We start from the raw sequence: 26,574 nt of genomic DNA, 5'->3' as shown, positions 1-26,574 counted from the left end.
TTCACAACATTTGCACAAATTTTGTCAACAAGATGTAAAACATTACATATATTCTCTGAGATGTGAGACATCTCTGAGATGTGAGCTAACTTGCTATCTGTAGCATTGTATAGCTTTGGAATCGTGACATTACGTACTTTCGAGTAAAATAGGCATGTTTCTCGTCATTTACACTAACTTTGAGAAGGGATTATGTGTTGATAAATTTAGCAACCTTGTGATGCAGCATGACAATGGGTGAGTTCGTAAATTGTGCGCTCTGGGCGTTCAGAGAACCACACTGGACGGTCTGTTGGAGTAGGTTTGACCTGAGCTTTCTGACCTCCCAACAGGAGTCAAGCACCCAAGCTAACGTTGGCTAACTTGCTAGCAACTTCCAGACATCAATGAGAGAACAGCTCACTCTGACCATTTCTCTTGCCCTAGCAGAGCTGGTTAGACGGTTTTCATGTTATCTAGAGCATTGGTGACTGTAACTGTGCTGCTGGCAACAATTTAATAACAGTTTTTTTTGCCGACATTTACTGACACCGGTCATATTCAATGGGTGTTACGCATTCATAAATTCATCAGTTATTCTGCACTCTGGCACACTCAAACGAGAGTGCTCTGAAATCAGAATAGCCATAGTGAATTTATGAATGCACCCAATGTGAATGCGATTGGTCGACAGTCTGCTGGGTGAGGCGTTATTAGTTGCTTCATTTATTCATTGGATTCTTATCTCCTTTCTATAATATCTCTGGCAACGGCACCATGCAATGCACCCTGGACTAAAGGGGCAGACAAACAGGAAAAATGTCGCAAATATATGATCAATGGCTCATTCAAGAGAAGACATCCTCCCGAGTTATGACATCGACAAGTATCGAAATCTGGCATGTATGATAGACGTTTTTGGCTAAAAGTAGATCTAAAAGTAGTTTTCCTATAAACTTCCAGTGTAGTGAGTGCGAGTTTATCATGATGATCATGACGTCATACCGGACGGATTTCTGCCTGCTTGAACGCCAATAACTCAAAGATACTCATGAAAACATGAAATGACCTACGGAGTCGATAGACCATCACTCAGAGATGGACAAAAACAATATAACCTTCAAAATGGGTGAACCTTTCCGTTAATGTTTTGGGGCGGCAGGTAGCATAGTGGTTAGAGCTTTTAACCAGTAACCGAAAGGTTACTAGATCGAATCCCCGAGCTGACAAGGTGCAAATCTGTCGTTTTGCCCCCTGAACAAGGCAGTTTAACCCACTGTTCCTAGACCGTCATTGTAAATAAGAATGTGTTCTTAACTGACTTGCCTAGTTAAATAAAAGGTTAAATAAGGCTGAGGAGTAACACACATCCCCATGTGCTCCACAGTTACTTGCTGTACAACTCTGATGATAGAGCTAAATGTGCGCATTTGTCATACATAGAATAATCGGAAATGTGTAGTTCTGACTATGCTTTTCAAGAGGTGATGATATTACAACCAAATAGTTCATGTTTATTTAACAATACCTTGAAAACGGCAAACAGGAGTCAATGGTTTTAACAGAGCTGGGGGTCTTCTTACCCGCCAGCAGGTAAATTGAACACTGCACTTTTTATTGTGACTTTTTATTGATAACGACCAGCAATTTTGACTTTGTGGCCGTGGTAGCCAGTGAGAACCGTTTGCGCTGAAATGTGACGCAGTCAGTAAGCGACTGCAAACTAATGAGATGGATTGTTTGATCACACAAGTGAGAGTTGTTTGTTATCGCTGAAACTTGTTTGACGATTGCAGAAATGTGGTAATATATGTGCTTTTTAGTTGTGATTATGAGTTATCGATACTGTAAGAACGAGTTAAAGCGGTGTCTCTGTGCAGATCGCATTTTCAGCCATGGAAACAGGAAACCATTTGTGTTAGTAGCTAGCTATAGTCAGCTTGCTATGCTAGCTAGCTAGCTTGTTCGATACTCCAACGTTGTCATGACTCTTCTGTGTTTAGCTACACAACATTCACACGCTACAGCGTTACAACAGTAGAGGAATAGTTATCCAATCATCGATTGCAAGACGCAAAAGCAGCTCAAGTTATTGTAAACATGGCTGAGCACACTATTAGCGAGCTAACGACCTCACAGACGAGTTCAGTTGCCCAAAAAGTGATAAGTTGCTCACAATGGTTTATTTGTTGCAGACATCACCATTATTAGATACTCCTTTACGTAATTTTAGTAAAGGATTAGCAATATGTGTAATAATGTAATGTATATTAATTAAACTGTTGGGACATCTGACAATATAGCAGGTCACACCAGTTCTTCTAATATGCCTAACTATCTATCAACAATACTGTTTTCATCAAATAAACTTAGTACATTAATTTCACACATTTAAGCTATCCTAACAGCTCTCTTTCCTTCAATGTAGCTTCTTCCTTGGCTTGTAAGGGGTAACCCCTGAGAAGGACCTCCATTTGCCACCCTCTAAGACTTCAGTCTGAAACTGTCAACTACCTGGCCAGTCAGGGTGCAGGTTAGCTGGGCGATATGGGCAAAAATATTGCAATAAATTGCCTGAATTGGTGCGATATCGATAAGTAGAACGATACATTTATAACATTAATGTGCACCACAGTTTTGTTTTTTTATGACCTTTAAAGTACTATGTACTATGGTTGTAAAGGGCTATGGTTATAGCCATCAATTGTCCCATTAACAATCACCCATATTTGCACATTTATTTCACTTCAAACTTAACATTTCGCATGAACGATGTCAGCAAAATGCCTGCGGTAAGTGATCAATATGGTCTGTGTCGATAATATTTTGTTTATCATCCCAGCTCTAGTCCAGGGTCCTTATCCACCCACAACTCAGGCAGAAAGTCCATCTACTGGGGGGTCCCTGGTTCAGTGCCCCTGAGGGCTGGGACCAGCACTCTGGGCCAGAAGCAGCTGTGAAGGGATGGGGTAGTAGCTGAGGACAGAGCCATGGTTCATAACGTCTCAGTCCCCCAAACACCACCGCCGGCACTGGTGGGCACCAATGGCCGCTCCTCTGGGAGGAAGAGGACACCCAAGGCATGTGACTGCTGTGGGCCAAACTCTAAGCACCACAATGGGAAGGACCCACATGGGAAGACTCCAGGTGGCAAGCCCAGACAACGCAGGGCCCATCTGGGGAAGGGCAGGGGCCAGGCCCTGGGGGAGACCCCCAAGAGGACGGGTGGTCACCACTCTTCTGAGAAGACCCAGATGACAGAGGAGCAGGTAACAGCCATCCGACAGCTGGCGAACGACTCAGTTGTGGAGGAGGTAACCAACTCAGTTGTGGAGGAGGTAACCAACTCCTTGGCTCCATTTGTAACCAGCTCTGTCGGTCAACCTGTAATGAATGTTGTGGCTCAACTTGTAAACAACTCTGTCGGTCAACCTCAACCCTTAATGAACTCTATCGGTCAGAAGTTAACGTACACTGTGGTTAAACTGGTGACAAACTCTGTGGTTCTACCATTAACAAACTCTGTGGTTCAACCTATAATGAAGGCTGTGGTTGAGCATGTTCCTGATTCAGAGATGGAGCAGGAGAATGGTTGTGGTTTAGACAAACAGCCGGTAACCGACTCTAACACAGAGGTCATGAAGCAGCCCCAGGCTGGTGACGCAGCTGTCACCCTTTCCAACGGTACATTGGCTGTGCCCAACGAGGAACCAACAGACTGTAGCGCCCCTATGGAGGTGGAACCATCAGCCACAGCCTGTGTTTCCCCAGGCATTATGTTATGCAGCACCCTCCACCCCTTCGCTCTGTGGGACCACAGAGATTACTGTGAGGTGGGAGTGTGGGCTCCAAGCCCTGAGCCAGAGGAGGACTGTGTCTCAAACCCAGCACAGCAACCCAACCCTGAAGACAACATCCATGAAGTAATCATAGACCTTATACATGGTACTAGACTTTTATTGTAACTATGATTTTTATTTTATTTTAATCATATACATTTTTAAGTTCATATTACTTATGTATGGTGTTATTATTGATTCCTGTCTCTCTCTCACTCAGAGTTCCTGGCGTTCTTCTATGTGAAGTACGGGAGCTTTATCCCCCTCAGTGAGACTGACGTCCTGGAGCATCTGAAGAACAAGTGTAACACTGACCTCCATGACAAGTAGGAATCGTTTTGAGATACAAACCAGCTTCAATTTCATTGCTGATTTCCATTGTTATGCTGATAGCATCTCTGTTCATTTGTCTGTACTAGGAAGCTAAACATCCACTCAGAAATGATGAAGTATAAAGCGAGTCTCGCCTCCACCCCTATGAAGTGCTTCAAAGTGGACTACAACAAGCACACTCTGACCCTGGAGGACCTGTCCACACTGGATGACCAAAACTGGGTCAACGACCAGGTAGCTTTGGTCGATAGGAAACTGTGTGCTTGCTGCTTTATAAACTTATTCGCCTACGTATTATCTAACCTGAAATTCAAACGTTGCCATGTTTCTGTCGTGTGTGTGTGTGTGTGTCTAGGTGATAAACATGTATGGAGAATTGATCATGGATGCTACACAGAACAAGGTGCATTCATTTTGGATCCTGGATCAGAAGGTTCAACAAAGGGTTAATTGTGAAAGAGAGTTGTTAGGATGGTGGTGGTCTTCTGCTTGGTTACCAAGGTTACTGAATGTTTCCCTATTTTTCTCCCGCAGGTTCATTTCTTCAACAGCTTTTTCCACCGGCAGCTGGTGGCCAAAGGCTACGAAGGGGTTAAGAGATGGACTAAAAAGGTAAGCTAGTGGCCAAAGGCTACGAAGGGGTTAAGAGATGGACTAAAAAGGTAAGCTAGTGGCCAAAGGCTACGAAGGGGTTAAGAGATGGACTAAAAAGGTAAGCTAATGGCCAAAGGCTACGAAGGGGTTAAGAGATGGACTAAAAAGGTAAGCTAGTGGCCAAAGGCTACGAAGGGGTTAAGAGATGGACTAAAAAGGTAAGCTAATGGCCAAAGGCTACGAAGGGGTTAAGAGATGGACTAAAAAGCTAAGCTAGTGGCCAAAGGCTACGAAGGGGTTAAGAGATGGACTAAAAAGCTAAGCTAGTGGCCAAAGGCTACGAAGGGGTTAAGAGATGGACTAAAAAGGTAAGCTGGTGGCCAAAGGCTACGAAGGGGTTAAGAGATGGACTAAAAAGGTAAGCTGGTGGCCAAAGGCTACGAAGGGGTTAAGAGATGGACTAAAAAGGTAAGCTAGTGGCCAAAGGCTACGAAGGGGTTAAGAGATGGACTAAAAAGGTAAGCTAATGGCCAAAGGCTACGAAGGGGTTAAGAGATGGACTAAAAAGGTAAGCTGGTGGTAGGTTATGGAAGATGCAGCCATATTTATCAGTAGTTTGTTAAGATCTGACCTGCAGGACCAGAAATGTAAAGGCTCACTGTTTATCTGAGACTGTCAGTCTCACAGAACTAGCGTATGTCCGCGATTGTGGTTAATCTGGTGTGTCTCTCTCTCTGTCTCTCTCACTCAGGTGGATCTGTTTTCTAAGAGGCTGTTGTTGATTCCTATCCACCTGGAGATTCACTGGTCCCTGATCACAGTGGACATAGCCAACCACCACATCCACTATTATGACTCCCAGGGCATCGTCTTCAAATACACCATGGAGGTACTCTCACTCTAGTCCTCTGCCTCGCTATCAAACTCAGTTGCTTCTGAATGTTTATCCTCGACCTGAGGAGCATTGGTTTGATTTGATGAGCATTTATCATGTTAACATTGGTCTACGTCATCGGTGACAAACTCATTCCACAGAGAGCCTAGTGTCTTCGGGTTTTCCTTTCAATGATTAAGACAGGCAACCAGGTGAGGGGAGTTTATTTTTATACTAATTAGTGACCTTATTTCATCAAGTAAAAGGGTGGAGCGAAAACCCGCAGACACTAGGCCCTCCTTGGAATGAGTTTGACACGTTGTCCACATTTTAGGAACCCTTGAAGGAGTCGATTTGTGACCTATTTAACTAAACCCTTCTGTGTTCATCTGGCCCACAGAACATCCTGACTTATATCCTGGCTGAGGCCGAGGAGAAGAAACAAGCTGCATATCAGAAAGGCTGGAAGACGATTATAAACAAGGTATTGTTTCAGATGGTACCGTGTGACTGTTCTCTCTCTCTCTCTCGTGCTTTCTGATTGACTGTGTGTTGACCACTGTCTCTGATTGGTTCCCACCCTCAGGGTATTCCTCAACAGAAGAACGACAGTGACTGTGGAGTCTTCATCTTGGAGGTGAGTGGGGAATTTCCCCCTCGTACTGTAAATTCCCAAACACACACACACTCACATTCCTTGTGGTGAATCTTCCCTATTCAACTCTTCCCCTGCTTTGTTTCTCTCTCAGTACTGCAAGTGCCTGGCATTGAAAGAGCCGCTGCAGTTCACACAGGAGGACATGCCCAAAGTCCGCAAGAGGATTTACAAAGAGCTCTGTGACTGTAAACTGAATGACTGATCAACCGCAGTGCCCCAGCTCTAGAGAGAGTACACCTGCCTTTCCACTGGACCGTGGGCTTTAACGACTGTTTGACCCTTATTGTGGAAGGGCCATTAATACTCTAAAACATGACGAGCCAAGAAGCGCAGTGGAAACGGGACACGTTGTTTGACTAACGACACAGAGGCGGTGAAAACAACCATCTGTCATTCAGTAGAGGTCCGGCGTTGGACTTGTTTTTATATACCTTGATAATGAGAGGCACTTTTGAGTTGACGTTCACAAAGTTTCCACTGCTGGCTGACTGGCTGACCTGGAGCGAACTCTGCTGGTAGGTTTGAGACCGGTAATGGACCTATCCGTGTTTATAACACGTTTCCTAGCTTCAGCTCTTAAACTGTAAACAGGAGATTATATGGGACAGTAGGTGAAACTTGAAGGTTCTTGTTTTATATCATGTAGTGTTTGCCTGACTAGTGAGGTAGAGAACAATAACTCATCAAAGGCTAACGTTTAACTGAATATACTGTTTTAATGTTACTTAATCTCGAACCGCTTCTTAGTTCTTGAGAAACTCCACGTTTTGGCATCACAAACAGCAGTTTGTTATCAGGGAGTTAGTTATGATTAACCATGATGCTCCACTCAGAATGGCTTCATGAAAACACACACCTCTTCCTGCTTCTGTTTAAACAATAAGTGTATTTTGACATTTTAGTGTACTGAGAATTTAATGCTACTGCTGTAGAACCGTTTCTAAGCCTTTTATTGTATGAGGGGCCCGGCCCACTATGGTCATCTTCCTCATTGGAGGGGCCCGGCCCACTATGGTTATCTTCCTCATTAGAGGATCACCCATCTGAGGGTGCTGGTCCACAGACAGTTTGTAATTGAGAAAATGCTGCTGTAGAAATTGCTGAATTCCATCTATACCGTCTGTCATTAATGCACATTTGAGCCCAGTGTATACCTGGTGCTAACATGTGCCTTTTGTGTTGTTGTCCACATTTTTAAGACCGGTGTAAATGATTAAAATGTCTGGATGTTCAAAACCATTTAGCATCAGTAATTCTCTTTAAATAAATCACTTTCTATAATGGGAAGATGCGACGAATCTCACATGGTGGTGTAAGCAATGCTATTGCACCATTGAATGTTCACAGATCACTCTAATCTGGTTGATCTTCTTTGAGAAACTTTCCGATTTTGATTTAATTTTCAGTTACTGTGTTAGGGTTATGCTGACAAACACCTAGAGATTAAATTGGGATTCTCTAGATGGGTAAACTGTCCTCAAAGGTTCCCAATGTATGCTGTCTCATCCTAAAATGGAACCGTTTCCTTCCTAAATTAATCCCTGAATACAGTCACACTTTTTAGTTTTAGGTAATGTTGAGATGACAGCACAGGGTTGTTAGGATGCCCAGCCACGATTCCATTATGCTTTTTAGAGAAAAGTGTCAATTCCATTTGAATTCTCTTCAATTAGGAGAATGTGGTTTACTTTCTGAAATTGAAATGACAAAAGAGCAGATGTTTCAACTCGATGGATCCGTCTGTTCATGTTAACTACTTCAGCAAACAATCACCCATATGAGGACGTTTAATGGTGATATGAAGTTTGTAAAGTTACTTGGTGTAACTGACCGGCACATGCGTGTGGTGATTCCCTGATACTCGAGCTCAATTAAAATCACAGTTTACATTTAAAGGTAATGTTCCTGCAGACACAGAGATCCCATTCAAGATAACGGCTCAGTCGAAAATTGCCTTTAAAAGCCACAATGCCTATAACCTGCCATCCTATTGAATCCTGGTGTTGGGACACTGATGGTTTACAGCAGGTTAGGAGAATTAGGTTAAGGTTTGTCAATTTCTGTAGTTGTCGCAACTCGAACAGGCAAGTTTTAGGTCCGTAGCTTTTCTCCATCTAGACACCCGTAGGAGCCATAAACTGAAAGGCCATCAGTATCACCTCCATGGACCTTAAACAGTCAGCAGTGAACCTGTGTTTACACACACACACTTCATCCATAAGAAACTACTCAATCCGATCAGAAGAGTTGCTCCACATTACCAAAGTAGTGTTCCAGTTTGTATAGCAGATACATTTTAAGAAAATAACGTTAAAAGATTTTATTTTTTTGAAAGTATACAGTTTGGGAGACAATTACATTTGTAAACGTGTGTCACACTGGGCATGACTGTTGGAACTATGGTTAACTAAAAATGCTTCACAGAAGACTTCTAAATAAACGAGTCATTAGAAAACCCTGGCAGACGTCTGCTTGGAACCCAAACTAAACTGTTCCGTCCCTCAGGAGGTTTCTGCAGCTGAGCTAATTTCCCACATCCACCTCGAGCAGGGTCATAATCCTGTCTATATTCATCTCTTACCTGGAAAAGGGCAAAGAAACAGCAGTAACATGTTGACTCAGGCTCGTGACACTAGTTTCCCCATAGCCCTCCCCAAAGAAACAGCATAGGACATGTTTTATGGCCGAGAGACAACTTTCCCATAGCCCCCACGGGCTGGGTCATAATCTTGTCTGTATTCGTCTCTGACCTGAGGAGAAAAAGAGACTGACTTGTTTGTTTTGCCACGGGCCCGGTTAAGTATTTGGGTCTATTAGGGGGTGACATAGTTCACATAGGACTATGAACTGTCTCCTCATGATAGATCCTATCAAGTTCCAGAACGGTAAGACAACATGGTCACAATTACATAACCTATTAACATTGAACATGATTGTCCTGTTTAATACAGTAATGTTATGTAACTTTCAAAGTTCTCATCCAAACAATAACCAGTTAACGGTACCACTTTAATGAAAACTACAATTTTGTGAAAACTATCAATTCCAATATAAACAACCAGAGATGACTAACTAACTAATATACAACTGTTGTCGTCTCTGAGGTAGTAAACATGCATTTCCCCGGTGTAAATTTACCTGACCACCGGACTTGCCACGGCCGTACTGCCTGCCTTCTTTAAAACCAGCGTCCCAGTCAGTTCTGATGATGCGGTCATCCAGACGTGTCCCGTTGACAAACCTCATGGCATTTTCAGCATCTGTACGCGTGTAGTATCTGGTACAGGGGTCAAGGTGCCAGTTTCCGGGAACACAGATTAAGCCTACTATTGGACATCCGAGGGTCACTCTCCACTGACTGTGCTTTAGTGTAGGACTACATCGGCTGATGTAAAAAAAGGGCTTTATAAATACATTTGGTTGATAGGCTTAAATCGGAGTCCTTTTTAGTGTAGGACTGGTTTTAATCTGGGTCCGGGAGCCCTAAGTGTATGGGTATAGAATTAGAAAAATGTCGAACCAAAACACATCCACAAGTTTTTTTTTAAAGGATACTCGACGAAGCAGAAGCCGCACGCCGTCTTCTTCACCTTATCCAGGCCGATGATTATTCTCTTCACGTCCCCGCTCTTGGAGAAGAGCTCGTACACTTGTTCCTCTGTGGTGTAAAAGGACAGGTTACCCACGTAGAGTGTGTTAGCCTGCTTCAACAGTTTCTCTTGCTCATATCGATTTCCCTGGAGGACGGAGGGGGGGGGGGGGGAGAACATCTTTAGAAGAGTCTAGTAACTGCACAGCCAGGAGGACAATTACACTAACATTAGCTGATAGTATTATTCACCACTAATATGGGTAAACGTTTGCAGGATAATATACGTTTTACATAAGACTCCATCTCATGTAACCATACCAAACATATGCTAATTTCAATGTCTCGTATTTAAATATATAACGTCAAGACTGAGACCAGTCTGATTACAGAGGTCAGTTTGATTTGCTCTTTAAATTGTAGCTAATTACAGGTTGGTCTCTTTAAAAACACGTTCCGACCCATTCTTAGGAGGAAATCATCCTGAAATACAATATTCATGGTTTGAAAGCCACAGGTAAGTGATAAAACAACGTTTGTCTGAAAGAAAAGGCAGCACGTTGCAATCTACCGGTAGCTTGCTAGCGCAACAGATAGCTAACGTTAGCTAGCAAAACTATTCTACTGGTTGGTTCCCGATTGATTTAAACCAATCCTTACCTTAAAATGTTGGTCTCTGTATTGGCTTACATCAACGTAGGAGTCGCTGAATAGCGCATTCAATTTAATAGACATTGTGTCGCTTCAAAGATGAGCGGAGAAATGTGTTCCTTACATCAACGTCTCGTCAACAACACAAAAAAAAGCACTTCCGGGTCACGGAATTTAGAAATATTCTAAATAAAAGTCCCCCACGTCACCTTTATTTATTCATATAAGAAAAAATATTCTCTAAACATTAACAATGTTTCATATTTGTTCATATTTAAATAACATTTGCATTAAATTTGTTTGTTGTTTAAACAAGCTCCAAGGTAAAAAATAAATGTCCCCAATGCAGTACATTAAATACACATTGTCTTACAGAGAGAACGTTTCTAGGTGCCAAAGTAAAAGTGGGGTTGTAATTACTCACTAGGTTCTGTAGAATCTATATATGGTGTTATTTCATGGGGGACTGAGGTCTGTATACCCAGAAACACTTTCTACTCAACCCATTACATTGGCCACAATGCAATACACCCTATTTGAAACCCCAAATACATTTTATGCTATATATAAAAAGTATAGTACCTGTGTTTTGAAACATGGGTCTGAAATTGTATCAAATGTGTCAGTTAATTCATGGTCCAACACATTGGTTCCCAACCAGGGGTACTAGGACCCCTCGGGTTACTTGGCCTATCCACAGGCTGTACTTGAGAAGACCAATGAGACCATAGGCCTCTTGGTAAAATGCACATGAGAGGGTACTTCAGGGGTACACCAGGCAGAGCCAAATAGGCACAATGACCAAACATTTTTGGGAACCACTGGTCTAACACACACTATGATACATTCATCAATTTCAATCACCAGTTTCATTAAATGTGTCAGTAAAAAAATTATGGTCTGACACTATGATACAATTCAGTCATTTCAATCACTTATAGAATAAATCCATTAAATGAGTTATGGGCACCGAAATGGAAAATCTATATTAATATCAGTTGCATTTTTTTTCAATTCAATATTAATATCAAATCGGTTTGTAGAACATACAATGCAACTGTATGAATGTTCATGTTTATGTGAAGTCCAGGCAACTGTTGGTAAATTGCCCATTGGGCCAGCTGTGTTCTGGTGGCATAAACCTACCTAATCAGTTTTAATCAATGGGAAGACCATCCACAGTTGACCCATCAAGCAGGCAATTAAGTATGTGAAGCAGCCTGTTTTAGTTTTGGTGTTGTTTTTGTTTTTAAAGGGGAAGTGCAGTTAATGTGATTTTCATGGGGGGTTTTTTTGTAACGATAATTCCATTCTATTGCTAGTTTTCCATCCAATTGGCAACAGATTTTCATGTGAATATTTTAAAATATGCATAAATAAAATGTTAAAATGTTCTTGTTGTGGATAGAAGTCTGTGCGTGATGATCATACGACACATAAAAATGACTTTTGTGGTAAAATTCCCATGTACCAAATTAAAAATGAAAAGTTAAATGGGTTTCCATCGCATTTTCAAATCTACTGATGATTTTGTCACCAAAAGAAAAGTGGCGTTTTATAGCGAATGTGCCCACAGATATAGTACGGATATAGTCTACATGATGACATTATTATGGACAAAAGAGTGAGATTATTTTTAATTTTGTCAAAACGGCAGCCAAGCATCGATCATCATGTCACCCGAATAAGACCCTGGATATTTATTGGAAGGAAGCATCAAGCTCATCACCTTGCACTTTCAATACCCTGTGAAGTTCATCACAGTTTATTTCATCTGTAGCCTAATAAATTACATGCTTTATGGAGTCGTGGTCGGGAGGACCACACAGCCTGTCATTGAGTGACTCCGGGTTTCGATGATGGTTATTATATCAATATTTGCACATAAAAGCGTGTCCACTGCCACTTTGCGCATAATACATCGATAGTGGTCTTAAGAAGCAGATTTGTAATTGTTTCTATAAATTCGTTCTTGTATTTACTTATTAGCACAATAAAAATGGACATGGATTAAAATGTAATATCTTTTGAATTAGTTATCCACATTGCAATGTTTTTAAAATGGCAGCTTTTATTTTGAAGGATTCTTTATTACCATACAAATTGACGCCATCTTTTATGCTGCTGGCAGAACAGTGTGTCTCTGATGTAACCTCGCGTCTCAAAGTAGCGGTCATCTGAATGAACAAGGAAGTATGTGAGAAACTCTTCTATATTAATCTTAACTTTACCAGTGGCTCCTTACAGCATGTTATAATAAAAAGAGTATTGATGTTTTCTCATGAACTAACGTATTTTTCGGGAAAGGCAGCTAACTACCACGAGTAGCTAGCTAGCTGGTTAGCTAACTCTGGGCAGTGAAATAACATCAGCTGTATTGTCGTTTGTTTTACAGGTAACAAGACAATTTATTTACTGTGCGAGATGGCCATCATTCGTATGTTGTTCTCTTTCCTGAACAATCCACGAGTCATTGAGAAACTAGCGGAGTCTCGTCCTATCCGACGTGCGGCACAGATCACAGCTTTTGCGATCATCAAAGCACAAATCGCTGGGAAGGTTGCGACGGCGAAGGTCCTGAAGTCAGACACGCTACGCCAGGTTCGGCAAGAGGCAAACGGACGGATTCCCCGAGACGCTGGTGACATCGGGACCCGGTTCAGAAGAGTTAGGGAGACTTTTGTCAAGGAGGTGAAAGATGGCTTCAGAGACGCTCAGGGACAAATAAAGAAATGAAGAAATTATGCTTTAGTCTTATGTCTGTATGACAGACAAACAATCATGTGAACTGTTGATAACGTGACCGACAACATGACCCGTCCCACAACTGTCTAGGCCGACTACTATTACATGACTGAGCCAATATTTTAATATATTGACGGGAACACTAAGCTACTGGTAAACCAGCTACTATGTCTCAAAACATACTCAAGATTAATTTTCCATCAGGGAGATCTCATCATGTGTGGAGTGTGTTTCTGACTGGTTTAAAAACAAAGTTGCGCCCCTGTAATGAATGTTGGGGTTTGTGGTGGATGAATCTACCGTAACAGGTCTAGGTTTGTGGTTAGTTAGCCTACTGTAACAGGTCTAGGTTTGTGGTTAGTTTGTCTCCAGTATGCAGACGTGTTACAGTAGGCTGAGAGTCGTTGCAATCTACCCAGGAGTTTGTGTTTGTAGATCTGGAATTGTCTACCGGATCTGACTTGCAGAATACCATCATATAGAACGTTTGCTGTCATGCAACCCCACGTCAGTTCCCATGACATATTATGACTTGAGGTGTTTGGATTGTCCTCACCTATTGGCCAAATCTTAGTGGGCTTTTAAATTAAATGTAATGTATTTTACCAATAAAAGATCATTCAGATAAATAAAAATGACTAGACAACGAGGTTTAGGCCTCTATTCAATCAATCCGTATTGTGGAAAATTCTGCACTAAAGTCTAATTGAAATTCAAAGGCAATGTTGGCTTTCACGGTAAACGCTGCATGTCGGGCCCAATCGGAATCTACCTTTACATTTCTATTGCGAAATCTGTAACTCTTCAGTGATATGGATTGAATAGAGCACTTCGTCACCAGCGTGTGTTTTACACCTGAGGAGGAAGCTGACTGACAAGTTCGGCAGTATCTTTGAAATAAGTGTCTAAACACTGATATTGTGGGTAGCAGACAGTTAAGGCTAGGCTATGCTAGCTACTAGCTAGTACAAAAGTAATTGCCTTTTTGTGAGTCTGCTATGGCTAAGTGTAGCATTGTGTTGATTACTGTGTGTAGACGAACCTCAACTCACCTTGCATGTTTAAAGTCCACTGTTTCACTTTGTCATAGGTTGGCCCATAAAGAGGCTATAATTACCGTCCTTGGTTCTGAACCTTGAGTGCCTGAACCTCACAAACTCTTCCAACAACTTCCATTCAAACTGCCGTTGCAGCAAAGAACGCAAGGACTTCAGTCCATAATTGTGTGCGAGTATATTTCGTTGTAACTTTAAACAATCAACGTGGAGATTGTCACGTCCACCAAGAATGTATTGCATTCCTTGACTCTGTAGATGGGCTGACTGACACAATGTACAGGCTCTCATTCACAACCTACTACTACAGTAAAATGTTTCACGATCGACCACCAGCTTCCATATGCAGATTTTTAATAAGAACAGCAGAGAATTCTTAAAGACGCAGTTTTGTAGCAATACTTATGCAGACGCACTGGCCTGGCAACTAAATATTAGTTACATGTTTATCATTTCATCGAAGAAATTGCTATAACTTTGAAGGCAAGCGTTTGTTTCTGACAGAAATGAGTCAGTACTCTGTACATATACACTGATATGGTAGCTGAGCATCATATAAACTTATGTCTCATTGAAATACACATACAAATCAAGCTGATCTACTGGACAGGAACACAAAATTGCATGAGAGCAGCAAAAATCAATCGAACACTGCGCCGTCACAATGCAGGAATCAGGTTTGGGTTGAGTTCCATTCCTTATAATCACTATTGTTATAGATGATGGATTTTAGCTCATGTGTACAACATTGAAATGTAATATAAGAATTTAAACCTGACTCTGTAATTTTCAAAATTCCACATTACTTTAAAATCAAAGTACACCTAAGTTTCAAAAGCAAAAAAAAAACAAGGATGGCTTGTTCAATGTTCTCTCCAAAACAAGTGCATATCAGGTGCAAGCAGGTTCCAATCCATAATATTTATCAGTAGGCTATAATTCACATCATTCTTATCGTAGAATTTGATTACCAGCCAAGCAAATGGAAACTTCTAGGCCTCAATTCACGCTGTAACGCTGAACTTCCCGCGATACGGATTGAATCGAGACCCTAAATACAGATAGTGAGCAAGTTGTCTTGGCTTAAATGTTTTGTCTTTCCAGGATTTGGGGAGAACATGAATAAAACACCCCCTATTTGACTCTTTTCAAAAATATTTCCCAACACACATCCTGTAGTTCAAGCAGTGCATATTCACTGATATGGCATTAGCTTATACAGTAAAGGCAGACTGTGCAAAACACGCCATATTCCCAGATATGGCTTGTGCCCATAAGTAGTACTCACAATAGTCGGTGTAAGAAATACACACCTTGCGGAGAGACAAACACTGCGTAGTAAAGTATGTAACGGGTAAAAACATATACACTGATATGGCAGTTACCGTCAGTAAGCGTAATAGCAATCCTTCGTCATCTCTGGTTGGGAAGGACTTCATCCTCTGTAGCTCAACCAAAGAAAACAGGATATTTTCCCCATTGAGAGACAAGCTCAATAAGCACCTTGAATCACTGACTCAATAAGCACTTTGACTCACTGACTCAATAAGCACTTTGACTCACTGACTCAATAAGCACCTTGACTCACTGACTCAAGAAGCACCTTGACTCACTGACTCAAGAAGCACCTTGACTCACTGACTCAAGAAGCACCTTGACTCACTGACTCAAGAAGCACCTTGACTCACTGACTCAAGAAGCACCTTGACTCAACAACAGTGACCATAATTTAGACCCAAGTCAAATAGTATTTTCAACATGTTATCCTTCCTCACAAATCCTAGCATCAACATATACAGTAGAATAAAGTACAATCATAAGCTATGAATCAGATACAGGAAGGGATGCAGACATCATCTTCTAAAGATTCCAACATGACAGGAAATGCTGCTGTGGTTCGCTGGGTGGTAATGTGCTGGGTGATAATGTGCTGGGTCGTAATGTGCTGGGTCGTAATGTGCTGGGTGTTAATGTACTGGGTGGTAATGTGCTGGGTGGTAATGTGCTGGGTAGTAATGTACTGGGTGGTAATGTGCTGGGTAATAATGTACTGGGTGGTAATGTGCTGGGTAGTAATGTGCTGGGTGGTAATGTGCTGGGTAGTACTGTGCTGGGTGGTAATGTGCTGGGTGGTAATGTGTAGTGTTATTGCTGGCGCTTTGGCAGAAGAGGAGAGATTCCCTACAGAGGGAGTAGGCTACTGGGGTTGGTGAAGGAATGGGGCTGGAACTTGGACAGGGGGGCTGGGTTGGGGCTGGAACTTGGACAGGGGGACTGGGTTGGGGCTGGAACTTGGACAGGGGTGCTGGGTTGGGGCTGGAACTTGGACAGGGGGACTGGGTTGGGGCTGGAACTTGGACAGGGGTGCTGGGTTGGGGCTGGAACTTGGACAGGGGTGCTGGGTTGGGGCTGGAACTTGGACAGGGGGGCTGGGTTGGGGCTGGAACTTGGACAGGGGGGCTGGGTTGGGGCTGGAACTTGGACAGGTGGACTGGGTTGGGGCTGGAACTTGGACAGGGGCTGGAACTTGGACAGGGGGGCTGGGTTGGGGCTGGAACTTGGACAGGGGCTGGTTTGGGGCTGGAACTTGGACAGGGGGGCTGGGTTGGGGCTGGAACTTGGACAGGGGGACTGGGTTGGGGCTGGAACTTGGACAGGGGCTGGGTTGGGTTAGGACATGGCTTCTTACACCCAGAGGAAGATGGAGCTCATCAGAGCCACCAGGAGCAGGGAAGACAGTGCTGTAGGCCAAACAAACATACTTCAGTACACCAGCACATAGGAAAGCTACTGTTCCTGAAGCATTACTGTCAGTAAAATGAGATAGATCAAAGAGTGTGTGTGAGTTTGTGTACAGTACCTTTAGCAGAGGAGTTGCACTCCATGTTGGTAAGTGAGTCCATGTAGCCCTGTCCCAGCCACTTGTCATAGGTCTTCCTCTCGGCCACTCCAATCATGCTGACAGTGGAGTCTTTGAAGATGAGGTCAGAGCCCTGGTACTTAGACGAGTCAAACATCTTGAACTCTGAACCCGTGTCACTACTATAGTACTCCTGGAGGGAGATGAAGAGGACACAAGTGTATCAACATGTAGTTCACCGTTTTCAGGTGTGTGTAGAAGGGATATTTATGTTATGTTATGTTATGTTATGTTATGTTATGTTATTTTATGCCACATGCATACAATCAATCAACAAATCGACCAAACACTCACTCACTCACTCACTCACTCACTCACTCACCTCACTCACCTCACTCCACTCACTCACTCACTCACCTCACTCACTCAACTAATAAATCAACCAATCCCTCAAACAGTCAACAAATCGACCAAACACTCACTCACTCACTCAAGTACCTCACTCACTCACTCACTCAACTAATAAATCAACCAATCCCTCAAACAGTCAACAAATCGACCAAACACTCACTCACTCACTCAAGTACCTCACTCACTCACTCACTCAACTAATAAATCAACCAATCCCTCAAACAGTCAACAAATCGACCAAACACTCACTCACTCACTCAACTAATAAATCAACCAATCCCTCAAACAGTCAACAAATCGACCAAACACTCACTCACTCACTCACTCACTCAAGTACCTCACTCACTCACTCACTCACTCAACTAATAAATCAACCAATCCCTCAAACAGTCAACAAATCGACCAAACACTCACTCACTCAACCAATCATTCAATAAATCAACTAATCACTCAATCAACCAATCAGTCACTCAAAGAACCAAAGGCCCGGTCAGTCGTACCTGTGCTTTGTCCAGCAGGCCATAGAGGGCGTAGATGTTGGTGTCAGGCCGTACCATAACAGCGTGGGAGGGGACGCGGGCCAGGTTACAGTGGGCGTACTGGGTGACCTCTGCCCTGGAGCCGTGGGGACACAGCAGCTGGAAGTCCTTAGACTGCAGGTCAATGGCCCACGACTCACCTGAATTACCTAGAGGACAGAGAGATAAACACACAATTGCCCTAGGACCATGCCCCAGGAATACCTGACATGATGACTCCTTGCTGTCCCCAGTCCACCTGACTGTGCTGCTGCTCCAGTTTCAACTATTCTGCCTTATTATTATTCGACCATGCTGGTCATCTATGAACATTTGAACATCTTGACCATGTTTTGTTATAATCTCCACCCGGCACAGCCAGAAGAGGACTGGCCACCCCACATAGCCTGGTTCCTCTCTAGGTTTCTTCCTAGGTTTTGGCCTTTCTAGGGAGTTTTTCCTAGCCACCGTGCTTCTACACCTGCATTGCTTGCTGTTTGGGGTTTTAGGCTGGGTTTCTGTACAGCACTTTGAGATATCAGCTGATGTACGAAGGGCTATATAAATACATTTGATTTGATTTGATAGAAAACGTACCGCAGATATACAGAGATAACTCTCCTAATTCACAAATACTGATATGAAGTTATGGAGTCAAAGAGCAACGTGTCAGCAAGTTGTTAATGACTGGAAAACATTTCCACATCCTCTGAACAAGTTTATGATTCTGGTAGTGGGGTTATGGGTTTATGGTAGTGGGGTTATGGGTTTATGGTAGTGGGGTTATGGGTTTATGGTAGTGGGGTTATGGAAGTGGGGTTATGGGTTTATGGTAGTGGGGTTATGGGTTTATGGTAGTGGGGTTATGGAAGTGGGGTTATGGGTTTATGGTAGTGGGGTTTCGGAAGTGGGGTTATGGGTTTATGGTAGTGGGGTTTCGGAAGTGGGGTTATGGGTTTATGGTAGTGGGGTTATGGAAGTGGGGTTATGGGTTTATGGTAGTGGGGTTATGGGTTTATGGTAGTGGGGTTATGGAAGTGGGGTTATGGGTTTATGGTAGTAGGGTTATGGGTTTATGGTAGTGGGGTTATGGTAGTGGGGTTATGGGTTTATGGTAGTGGGGTTTCGGAAGTGGGGTTATGGGTTTATGGTAGTGGGGTTATGGAAGTGGGGTTATGGGTTTATGGTAGTGGGGTTATGGGTTTATGGTAGTGGGGTTTCGGAAGTGGGGTTATGGGTTTATGGTAGTGGGGTTTCGGAAGTGGGGTTATGGGTTTATGGTAGTGGGGTTATGGAAGTGGGGTTATGGGTTTATGGTAGTGGGGTTATGGGTTTATGGTAGTGGGGTTATGGGTTTATGGTAGTGGGGTTATGGTGCAATGATAACAATGGTTGGTTTCCTGACCGGAGATGGTATGTAACACACACACACACACACACACACACACACACACACACACACACACACACACACACACTTACCATCAGTGTTTTGGAAGACAGTGGTGTGCTTGATGAAGGCCACCTCTCCAGTTCCTGTGGCCAAACACCTGATACAAATAGAGTTAAATAGTAAATGGGGTCTTTACGCTGCCACGGTTCGTTGGACAAAGACTATGGAGAAAATGAATGGCGTTTTTTGTTGTTGTAGTGTTTTTGGAGAAAGATAGAAAATAAGGTCTGTGGTAAACACAGGTCGAGGAGATCTGACACGGTTTGTTCTATGAGATTATCTTCATCAGCTAACGTCATTTTTTGTTGTTGTTGAATTTACGTCATTCACAAAAAATCCCATAAAGTGTAATCATCCATAAAGGTCATGTTAACTGACTGCTATTATCTTATAGAACAGCATGTAGAAGAACTCCTAAGTCTGTTTTTACCTCAGACCTCATTTTCTGCATTTATTCCAAAACCCTATTCTTTCCCCATAGGAATGTCTGAACGAACTGCAACGCCAGGGTTGTGGGTTCGATTCCCACAGGGTTGTGGGTTCGATTCCCACGGGGTTGTGGGTTCGATTCCCATAGGGTTGTGGGTTCGATTCCCACAGGCTTGTGGGTTCGATTCCCACGGGGTTGTGGGTTCGATTCCCACGGGGTTGTGGGTTCGATTCCCACGGGGTTGTGGGTTCGATTCCCACGGGGGGGGGTATCAAAATGTATGCACTATCTACTGTAAGTCTCTCAGGATAAGAATGTCTGCTAAATGACTCAAATGTTAAATGTATATGTCAATGATGCTATCTCTCTCTAGAATGTTCCCTACCGTCTACAATTACAACAAACCAAGGCCGATATACATAGTTTGACTATAACATTGTAAATGGTGTTATAACTACAATGGAATTGTCTTGGCACTTTATAAAACTACTATGTCTAAGGGCTGTATTCAAGTCGCGGAAGTTCAGCTTTACAGCGTGATTGAAACTGAAAGGCAGTGCTCCAGCTCTAGCGGAGACAGCATGCTCGGTGAACGCTTCATACGTCCACTAAATTACAAATCACCTTTACATTTCTATTACGGAAACTGTCACGTTTCAGTTTCACAAGACTGAATAGTCAGTTTCACAGACTGAATAGATTCAGTTTCACAGACTGAATAGTCAGTTTCACAGACTGAATAGATTCAGCTTCACAGACTGAATAGAGTCAGTTTCACAGACTGAATAGAGTCAGTTTCACAGACTGAATAGATTCAGTTTCACAGACTGAATATAGTCAGTTTCACAGACTGAATAGATTCAGTTTCACAGACTGAATAGATTCAGTTTCACAGACTGAATATAGTCAGTTTCACAGACTGAATAGATTCAGCTTCACAGACTGAATAGATTCAGCTTCACAGACTGAATAGAGTCAGCTTCACAGACTGAATAGATTCAGCTTCACAGACTGAATAGAGTCAGTTTCACAGACTGAAAAGATTCAGCTTCACAGACTGAATAGAGTCAGTTTCACAGACTGAAAAGATTCAGCTTCACAGACTGCATTGAATCAGCTTCACAGACTGAATAGATTCAGCTTCACAGACTGAATAGATTCAGCTTCACAGACTGAATAGAGTCAGCTTCACAGACTGAATAGAGTCAGTTTCACAGACTGAATAGATTCAGCTTCACAGACTGAATAGAGTCAGTTTCACAGACTGAATAGATTCAGCTTCACAGACTGAATAGAGTCAGTTTCACAGACTGCATTGAATCAGCTTCACAGAATGAATAGAGTCCGTTTCACAGGCTGAATAGAGTCAGTTTCACAGGCTGAATAGATTCGGCTTCACAGGCTGAACAGATTCAGCTTCACAGACTGAACAGATTCAGCTTCACAGACTGAACAGATTCAGCTTCACAGACTGAACAGATTCAGCTTCACAGACTGAATAGAGTCAGTTTCACAGGCTGAATAGATTCAGCTTCACAGACTGAATAGAGTCAGTTTCACAGGCTGAATAGAGTCAGCTTCACAGACTGAACAGATTCAGCTTCACAGACTGAATAGAGTCAGTTTCACAGGCTGAATAGATTCAGCTTCACAGACTGAACAGAGCCATCTTCACAGACTGAATTGAATCAGCTTCACAGAATGAATAGAGTCCGTTTCACAGACTGAATAGATTCAGCTTCACAGACTGAACAGATTCAGCTTCACAGACTGAATTGAATCAGCTTCACAGGCTGAATAGAGTCAGCTTCACAGACTGAATAGTCAGTTTCACAGGCTGAATAGAGTCAGCTTCACAGACTGAACAGATTCAGCTTCACAGACTGAATAGAGTCAGTTTCACAGGCTGAATAGATTCAGCTTCACAGACTGAACAGAGCCATCTTCACAGACTGAATTGAATCAGCTTCACAGAATGAATAGAGTCCGTTTCACAGACTGAATAGATTCAGCTTCACAGACTGAACAGATTCAGCTTCACAGACTGAATTGAATCAGCTTCACAGACTGAACAGAGACCTCAATCTGTCTTTAAATGGATCAGGAAGTTGTGAGATGTACTGTACCTGAACGCTCCATCGTATCCGTCAAACAGGTCCTTGCCTTTCTCACACTTGTTCTGCCCTTTGTTGTCCCCCACACACAGGTCACACAGGTTGCCAGGGAAACCAGGCTGATTGGCACCTGGGACACAGCTGTTCTTAAAGAAACCTCCAGCGGCTGAGGAGGACAGAAGGAGAGAGAGACAGTCAGATCTACTGAGGAGGACAGGAGGTGAGAGAGACAGACAGACCTACTGAGAAGGACAGGAGGAGAGAGAGTCAGATCTACTGAGGAGGACAGGAGGTGAGAGAGTCAGATCTACTGAGGAGGACAGGAGGAGAGACAGTCAGATCTACTGAGGAGGACAGGAGGTGAGAGAGTCAGATCTACTGAGGAGAACAGGAGGAGAGACGGTCAGATCTACTGAGAAGGACAGGAGGAGAGAGAGACAGTCATATCTACTGAGGAGGACAGGAGGAGAGAGAGACAGTCAGATCTACTGAGGAGGACAGGAGGAGAGAGAGACAGTCAGATCTACTGAGGAGGACAGAAGGAGAGAGAGACAGTCAGATCTACTGAGGAGGACAGGAGGTGAGAGAGTCAGATCTACTGAGGAGAACAGGAGGAGAGACAGTCAGATCTACTGAGGAGGACAGGAGGTGAGAGAGTCAGATCTACTGAGGAGAACAGGAGGAGAGACGGTCAGATCTACTGAGAAGGACAGGAGGAGAGAGAGACAGTCATATCTACTGAGGAGGACAGGAGGAGAGAGAGACAGTCAGATCTACTGAGAAGGACAGGAGGTGAGAGAGACAGTCAGATCTACTGAGGAGGACAGAAGGAGAGAGAGACAGTCAGATCTACTGAGGAGGACAGGAGGAGAGAGAGACAGTCATATCTACTGAGGAGGACAGAAGGAGAGAGAGACAGTCAGATCTACTGAGGAGGACAGAAGGAGAGAGAGACAGTCAGATCTACTGAGGAGGACAGAAGGAGAGAGAGACAGTCAGATCTACTGAGAAGGAGAGAGAGACAGTCAGATCTACTGAGGAGGACAGAAGGAGAGAGAGACAGTCAGATCTACTGAGGAGGACAGAAGGAGAGAGAGACAGTCAGATCTACTGAGGAGGACAGGAGGTGAGAGAGACAGTCAGATCTACTGAGGAGGACAGGAGGTGAGAGAGACAGTCAGATCTACTGAGGAGGACAGAAGGAGAGAGAGACAGTCAGATCTACTGAGGAGGACAGGAGAAGAGAGACTGTCAGATCTACTGAGGAGGACAGAAGGAGAGAGAGACAGTCAGATCTACTGAGGAGGACAGAAGGAGAGAGAGACAGTCAGACCTACTGAGGAGGACAGAAGGAGAGAGAGACGGTCAGATCTACTGAGGAGGACATGAGGTGAGAGAGAGACAGACAGACCTACTGAGGAGGACAGAAGGAGAGAGAGACAGTCAGACCTACTGAGGAGGACAGAAGGAGAGAGAGACAGTCAGACCTACTGAGGAGGACAGGAGGAGAGAGAGACAGTCAGACCTACTGAGGAGAAAAGTGAAATGAACTCACACACTCCAATGCTTGTGCGCAAAGGCACAGACAGACAGACAGACAGACAGACAGACAGACAGACAGACAGACAGACAGACAGAGACAGACAGACTCCCTGGTGTATTACCTTGTGGTATCTGACAATGAGCTGGTCTGATGAGACCTTTCTCTATGAGCAGACCCATGGGGATGTTCCAGCCAGCTGTACGGCCGTAGCCAGTGTGACAGGAGCTCTTCCCCCTCAGGTTCTCCAGCGTGGTGATGTCACTGTTGGACTTCTTCACCACTGCCACAGCATAGTAGACACTGCCATCACTGTCCCCTGAGAGAGAGATGAGGGAAGAGAAGAGGGGAGAGAGGAGGGAGAGAGGAGGGAAGAGAGTAGGGAGAGAGAGAGGAGGGGAGAGAGGAGGGAAGAGGGGAGGGAAGAGAGTAGGGAGAGAGAGGAGGGAGAGAGTAGGGAGAGAGAGAGGAGGGAAGAGAGGAGGGAGAGAGTAGGGAGAGGGAGGAGGGAGAGAGTAGGGAGAGAGAGAGGAGGGAAGAGAGGAGGGAGAGAGTAGGGAGAGAGAAGGGAAGAGAGGAGGGAAGAGAGGAGGGAGAGAGAGAGGAGGGAGGGAAGAGAGGATGGAGAGAGGAGGGAGAGAGAGGAGGGAGAGAGGAGAGAGAGAGGAGGGAAGAGAGTAGGGAGAGAGTAGGGAGAGAGAGGAGGGAAGAGAGGATGGAGAGAGGAGGGAGAGAGTAGGGAGAGAGGAGCGAAGAGAGGAGGGAGAGAGGAGGGAGAGAGGAGGGGAGAGAGGAGGGAAGAGAGGAGGGAGATAGGATCGAAGAGAGGAGGGAGGGAGGAGGGAGAGAGGAGGGAAGAGAGGAGGGAGAGAGGAGGGAGATATGAGGGAGAGAGGAGGGAAGAGAGGAGGGAAGAGAGGAGGGAAGAGAGGAGGGAGAGAGGAGGGAAGAGAGGAAGGAGAGAGGAGGAGGCTTCAGTGTACGTCTTCAGTGTACGTCTCTTGTCCCAAAAGACATTTTGATTTGCAGCAAATCATCACATGATCAAAGCCCATGGAAAGAACTTAAGGAAAACGTAGTCGGGTCAGTTTGGTTGTAGAGGGATCAGACCTGTGTAGCTCTCCCCAGCAGCAGGCACCAGGCCGTAGCTTTTCCCTGCTGTGTAGATGTAACCTCCATCCAGGGTGATGGCATCTGCCTCTTTATTCTACAAACACACAGAAGGGAAGACATGTTTCCTACTTTCAACAGCCCCTGTAGGAAGAGAGCCCTATGAGTCTGCCAGACATAGTATTTTTATTTAACCTTTATTTAACTAGGCAAGTCAGTTAAGAACAAATTATAATGACAGTCCTAGGAACAGTGGGTTAACTGCCTGTTCAGGGGCAGAACGACACATTTTTACACCCTGTCAGCTCAGGGGATTCGATCTTCCAACCTTTCGTTTACTGGTCCAACGCTCTAACCGCTAGGCTACCTGCCGCCCCTCCACTCTAACCGCTAGGCTACCTGCCGCCCCTCCACTCTAACCGCTAGGCTACCTGCCGCCCCTCCACTCTAACCGCTAGGCTACCTGCCGCCCCTCCACTCTAACCGCTAGGCTACCTGCCGCCCCTCCACTCTAACCGCTAGGCTACCTGCCTCCCCTCCTTTCATTCTAAGACTTTGAGAAGTAAGATTGAGCCCGCTGGAGTGGCAGGTAGCCTAGCGGTTAGAGTGGAGGGGCGGCAGGTAGCCTAGCGGTTAGAGTGGAGGGGCGGCAGGTAGCCTAGCGGTTAGAGTGGAGGGGCGGCAGGTAGCCTAGCGGTTAGAGTGGAGGGGCGGCAGGTAGCCTAGCGGTTAGAGTGGAGGGGCGGCAGGTAGCCTAGCGGTTAGAGTGGAGGGGCGGCAGGTAGCCTAGCGGTTAGAGTGGAGGGGAGGCAGGTAGCCTAGCGGTTAGAGTGGAGGGGCGGCAGGTAGCCTAGCGGTTAGAGTGGAGGGGCGGCAGGTAGCCTAGCGGTTAGAGCGTTGGACCAGTAACCGCTAGGCTACCTGCCGCCCCCCCACTCTAACCGCTAGGCTACCTGCCGCCCCTCCTTTCATTCTAAGACTTTGAGAAGTAAGATTGCGCCTGCTGGAGTGGCAGGTAGGCAGGGTTTAGAAAAGTTAAATGTACCTGGATCTTCTTCATGCAGTCGTCCACTGAAGATCCCATCACACACTGGATACTGGGGACCAGAGACTTGGCACTGAAGGCCTCGGCCATGTCTACACACTTCTGCTGCTCATCGCTGGACAACACACACCAACGCAGGGACTGGGGCAGCTCTGCACACACAGAACAATACTCAGTACTTACAAACAAACATAGAGAGAGAGAGAGAGAGAGAGAGGGGGAGAGAGAGAGATAGAGAGAGGCAGAGGGAGAGAGAGAGGGAGAGAGAGAGAGAGAGGGAGAGAGAGAGAGAGAGAGAGGGAGAGAGAGAGAGAGGGGAGAGAGAGAGAGAGAGAGAGAGAGAGAGAGAGAGAGAGAGAGAGAGAGAGAGAGAGAGAGAGAGAGAGGAGGCCTCACCTGCTGGGATGCAGTCCATGGCTTTGAGAGTGCTGTAGTAGATGGAGCCCATCCACGCCTTAGGATCATCATACTCCGGCCGTAGGAACTTTGTGGACGAATCACTGAACAGCAAATTGCTGCCTAACTCGCCCGACTGAAAGATGGGGAAACCTGACTTTGTCTGAGGAAAAATAAACACAACCAGGATTTATTAAAACTCTGACTACTCCTCGGAGTGTCATTTGACATTGTGAGAAACAGACAATTGTCTTGAACGCACTGGTTGGAGATTTCCAAGTTCCTAATTGTCTTGAACGCACTGGTTGGAGATTTCCAAGTTCCTAATTGTCATGAACGCACTGGTTGGAGATTTCCAAGTTCCTAATTGTCTTGAACGC

The 26,574-nt window shown here is 44.4% G+C and overlaps 4 protein-coding genes across 7 annotated transcripts in view; 2 read left to right on the top strand and 2 right to left on the bottom strand.

Annotated features, from left to right (window-relative positions):
- Nucleotides 1-785: 785 nt before the first annotated feature.
- On the top strand, nt 786-8,606 carry LOC139409539 (SUMO specific peptidase 5). Of its 4 annotated transcripts, none has more exons than XM_071154842.1 (11): nt 786-882; nt 2,408-2,512; nt 2,822-3,924; nt 4,039-4,144; nt 4,238-4,385; nt 4,507-4,554; nt 4,686-4,763; nt 5,497-5,634; nt 6,020-6,103; nt 6,206-6,256; nt 6,369-7,564. In XM_071154842.1, exons 3-11 carry the CDS (start codon nt 2,970-2,972, stop codon nt 6,477-6,479), a joined length of 1,719 nt encoding a protein of 572 aa, XP_071010943.1. In that variant the 5' UTR covers nt 786-882; nt 2,408-2,512; nt 2,822-2,969; the 3' UTR covers nt 6,480-7,564. The 4 variants fall into 4 exon arrangements, with proteins under 4 accessions (XP_071010943.1, XP_071010940.1, XP_071010939.1 ...); XM_071154839.1 differs by lacking the exon at nt 786-882 and adding an exon at nt 1,681-1,731 and having other exon boundaries at nt 6,369-8,606; XM_071154838.1 differs by lacking the exon at nt 786-882 and adding an exon at nt 1,681-1,782 and having other exon boundaries at nt 6,369-7,575.
- Nucleotides 8,583-10,673, bottom strand: LOC139409540 (nuclear cap binding protein subunit 2). The gene is made up of 4 exons (XM_071154843.1): nt 10,527-10,673; nt 9,833-10,014; nt 9,416-9,554; nt 8,583-9,027 (listed from the first exon to the last, which is right to left on the bottom strand). Exons 1-4 carry the CDS (start codon nt 10,599-10,601, stop codon nt 8,956-8,958), a joined length of 468 nt encoding a protein of 155 aa, XP_071010944.1. The 5' UTR covers nt 10,602-10,673; the 3' UTR covers nt 8,583-8,955.
- Nucleotides 10,674-12,637: 1,964 nt separating this feature from the next.
- LOC139409538 (protein NCBP2AS2-like) lies at nt 12,638-13,909 on the top strand. The gene is made up of 2 exons (XM_071154837.1): nt 12,638-12,710; nt 12,913-13,909. Exon 2 carries the CDS (start codon nt 12,942-12,944, stop codon nt 13,251-13,253), a length of 312 nt encoding a protein of 103 aa, XP_071010938.1. The 5' UTR covers nt 12,638-12,710; nt 12,913-12,941; the 3' UTR covers nt 13,254-13,909.
- A 3,010-nt stretch (nt 13,910-16,919) lies between these two features.
- The window catches only part of LOC139410275 (melanotransferrin), a 21,267-nt gene continuing 11,612 nt past the window's right edge, over nt 16,920-26,574 (bottom strand). Inside the window, exons 8-16 of the mRNA XM_071155758.1 lie at nt 26,195-26,357; nt 25,799-25,950; nt 24,754-24,850; nt 23,768-23,962; nt 22,116-22,269; nt 19,589-19,656; nt 18,089-18,276; nt 17,178-17,370; nt 16,920-17,058 (exon numbers count right to left, since the gene is read on the bottom strand). Of these exons, the coding sequence (XP_071011859.1) occupies nt 17,003-17,058; nt 17,178-17,370; nt 18,089-18,276; nt 19,589-19,656; nt 22,116-22,269; nt 23,768-23,962; nt 24,754-24,850; nt 25,799-25,950; nt 26,195-26,357 (1,266 nt within the window). The 3' untranslated portion in view covers nt 16,920-17,002. The remainder of the gene's footprint in view (nt 17,059-17,177; nt 17,371-18,088; nt 18,277-19,588; nt 19,657-22,115; nt 22,270-23,767; nt 23,963-24,753; nt 24,851-25,798; nt 25,951-26,194; nt 26,358-26,574) is intronic.

This window comes from Oncorhynchus clarkii, chromosome 5 (assembly GCF_045791955.1).
Source record: "Oncorhynchus clarkii lewisi isolate Uvic-CL-2024 chromosome 5, UVic_Ocla_1.0, whole genome shotgun sequence".
NCBI lineage: Eukaryota > Metazoa > Chordata > Actinopteri > Salmoniformes > Salmonidae > Oncorhynchus > Oncorhynchus clarkii.
This window is presented reverse-complemented; position numbering and strand designations above follow the sequence as displayed.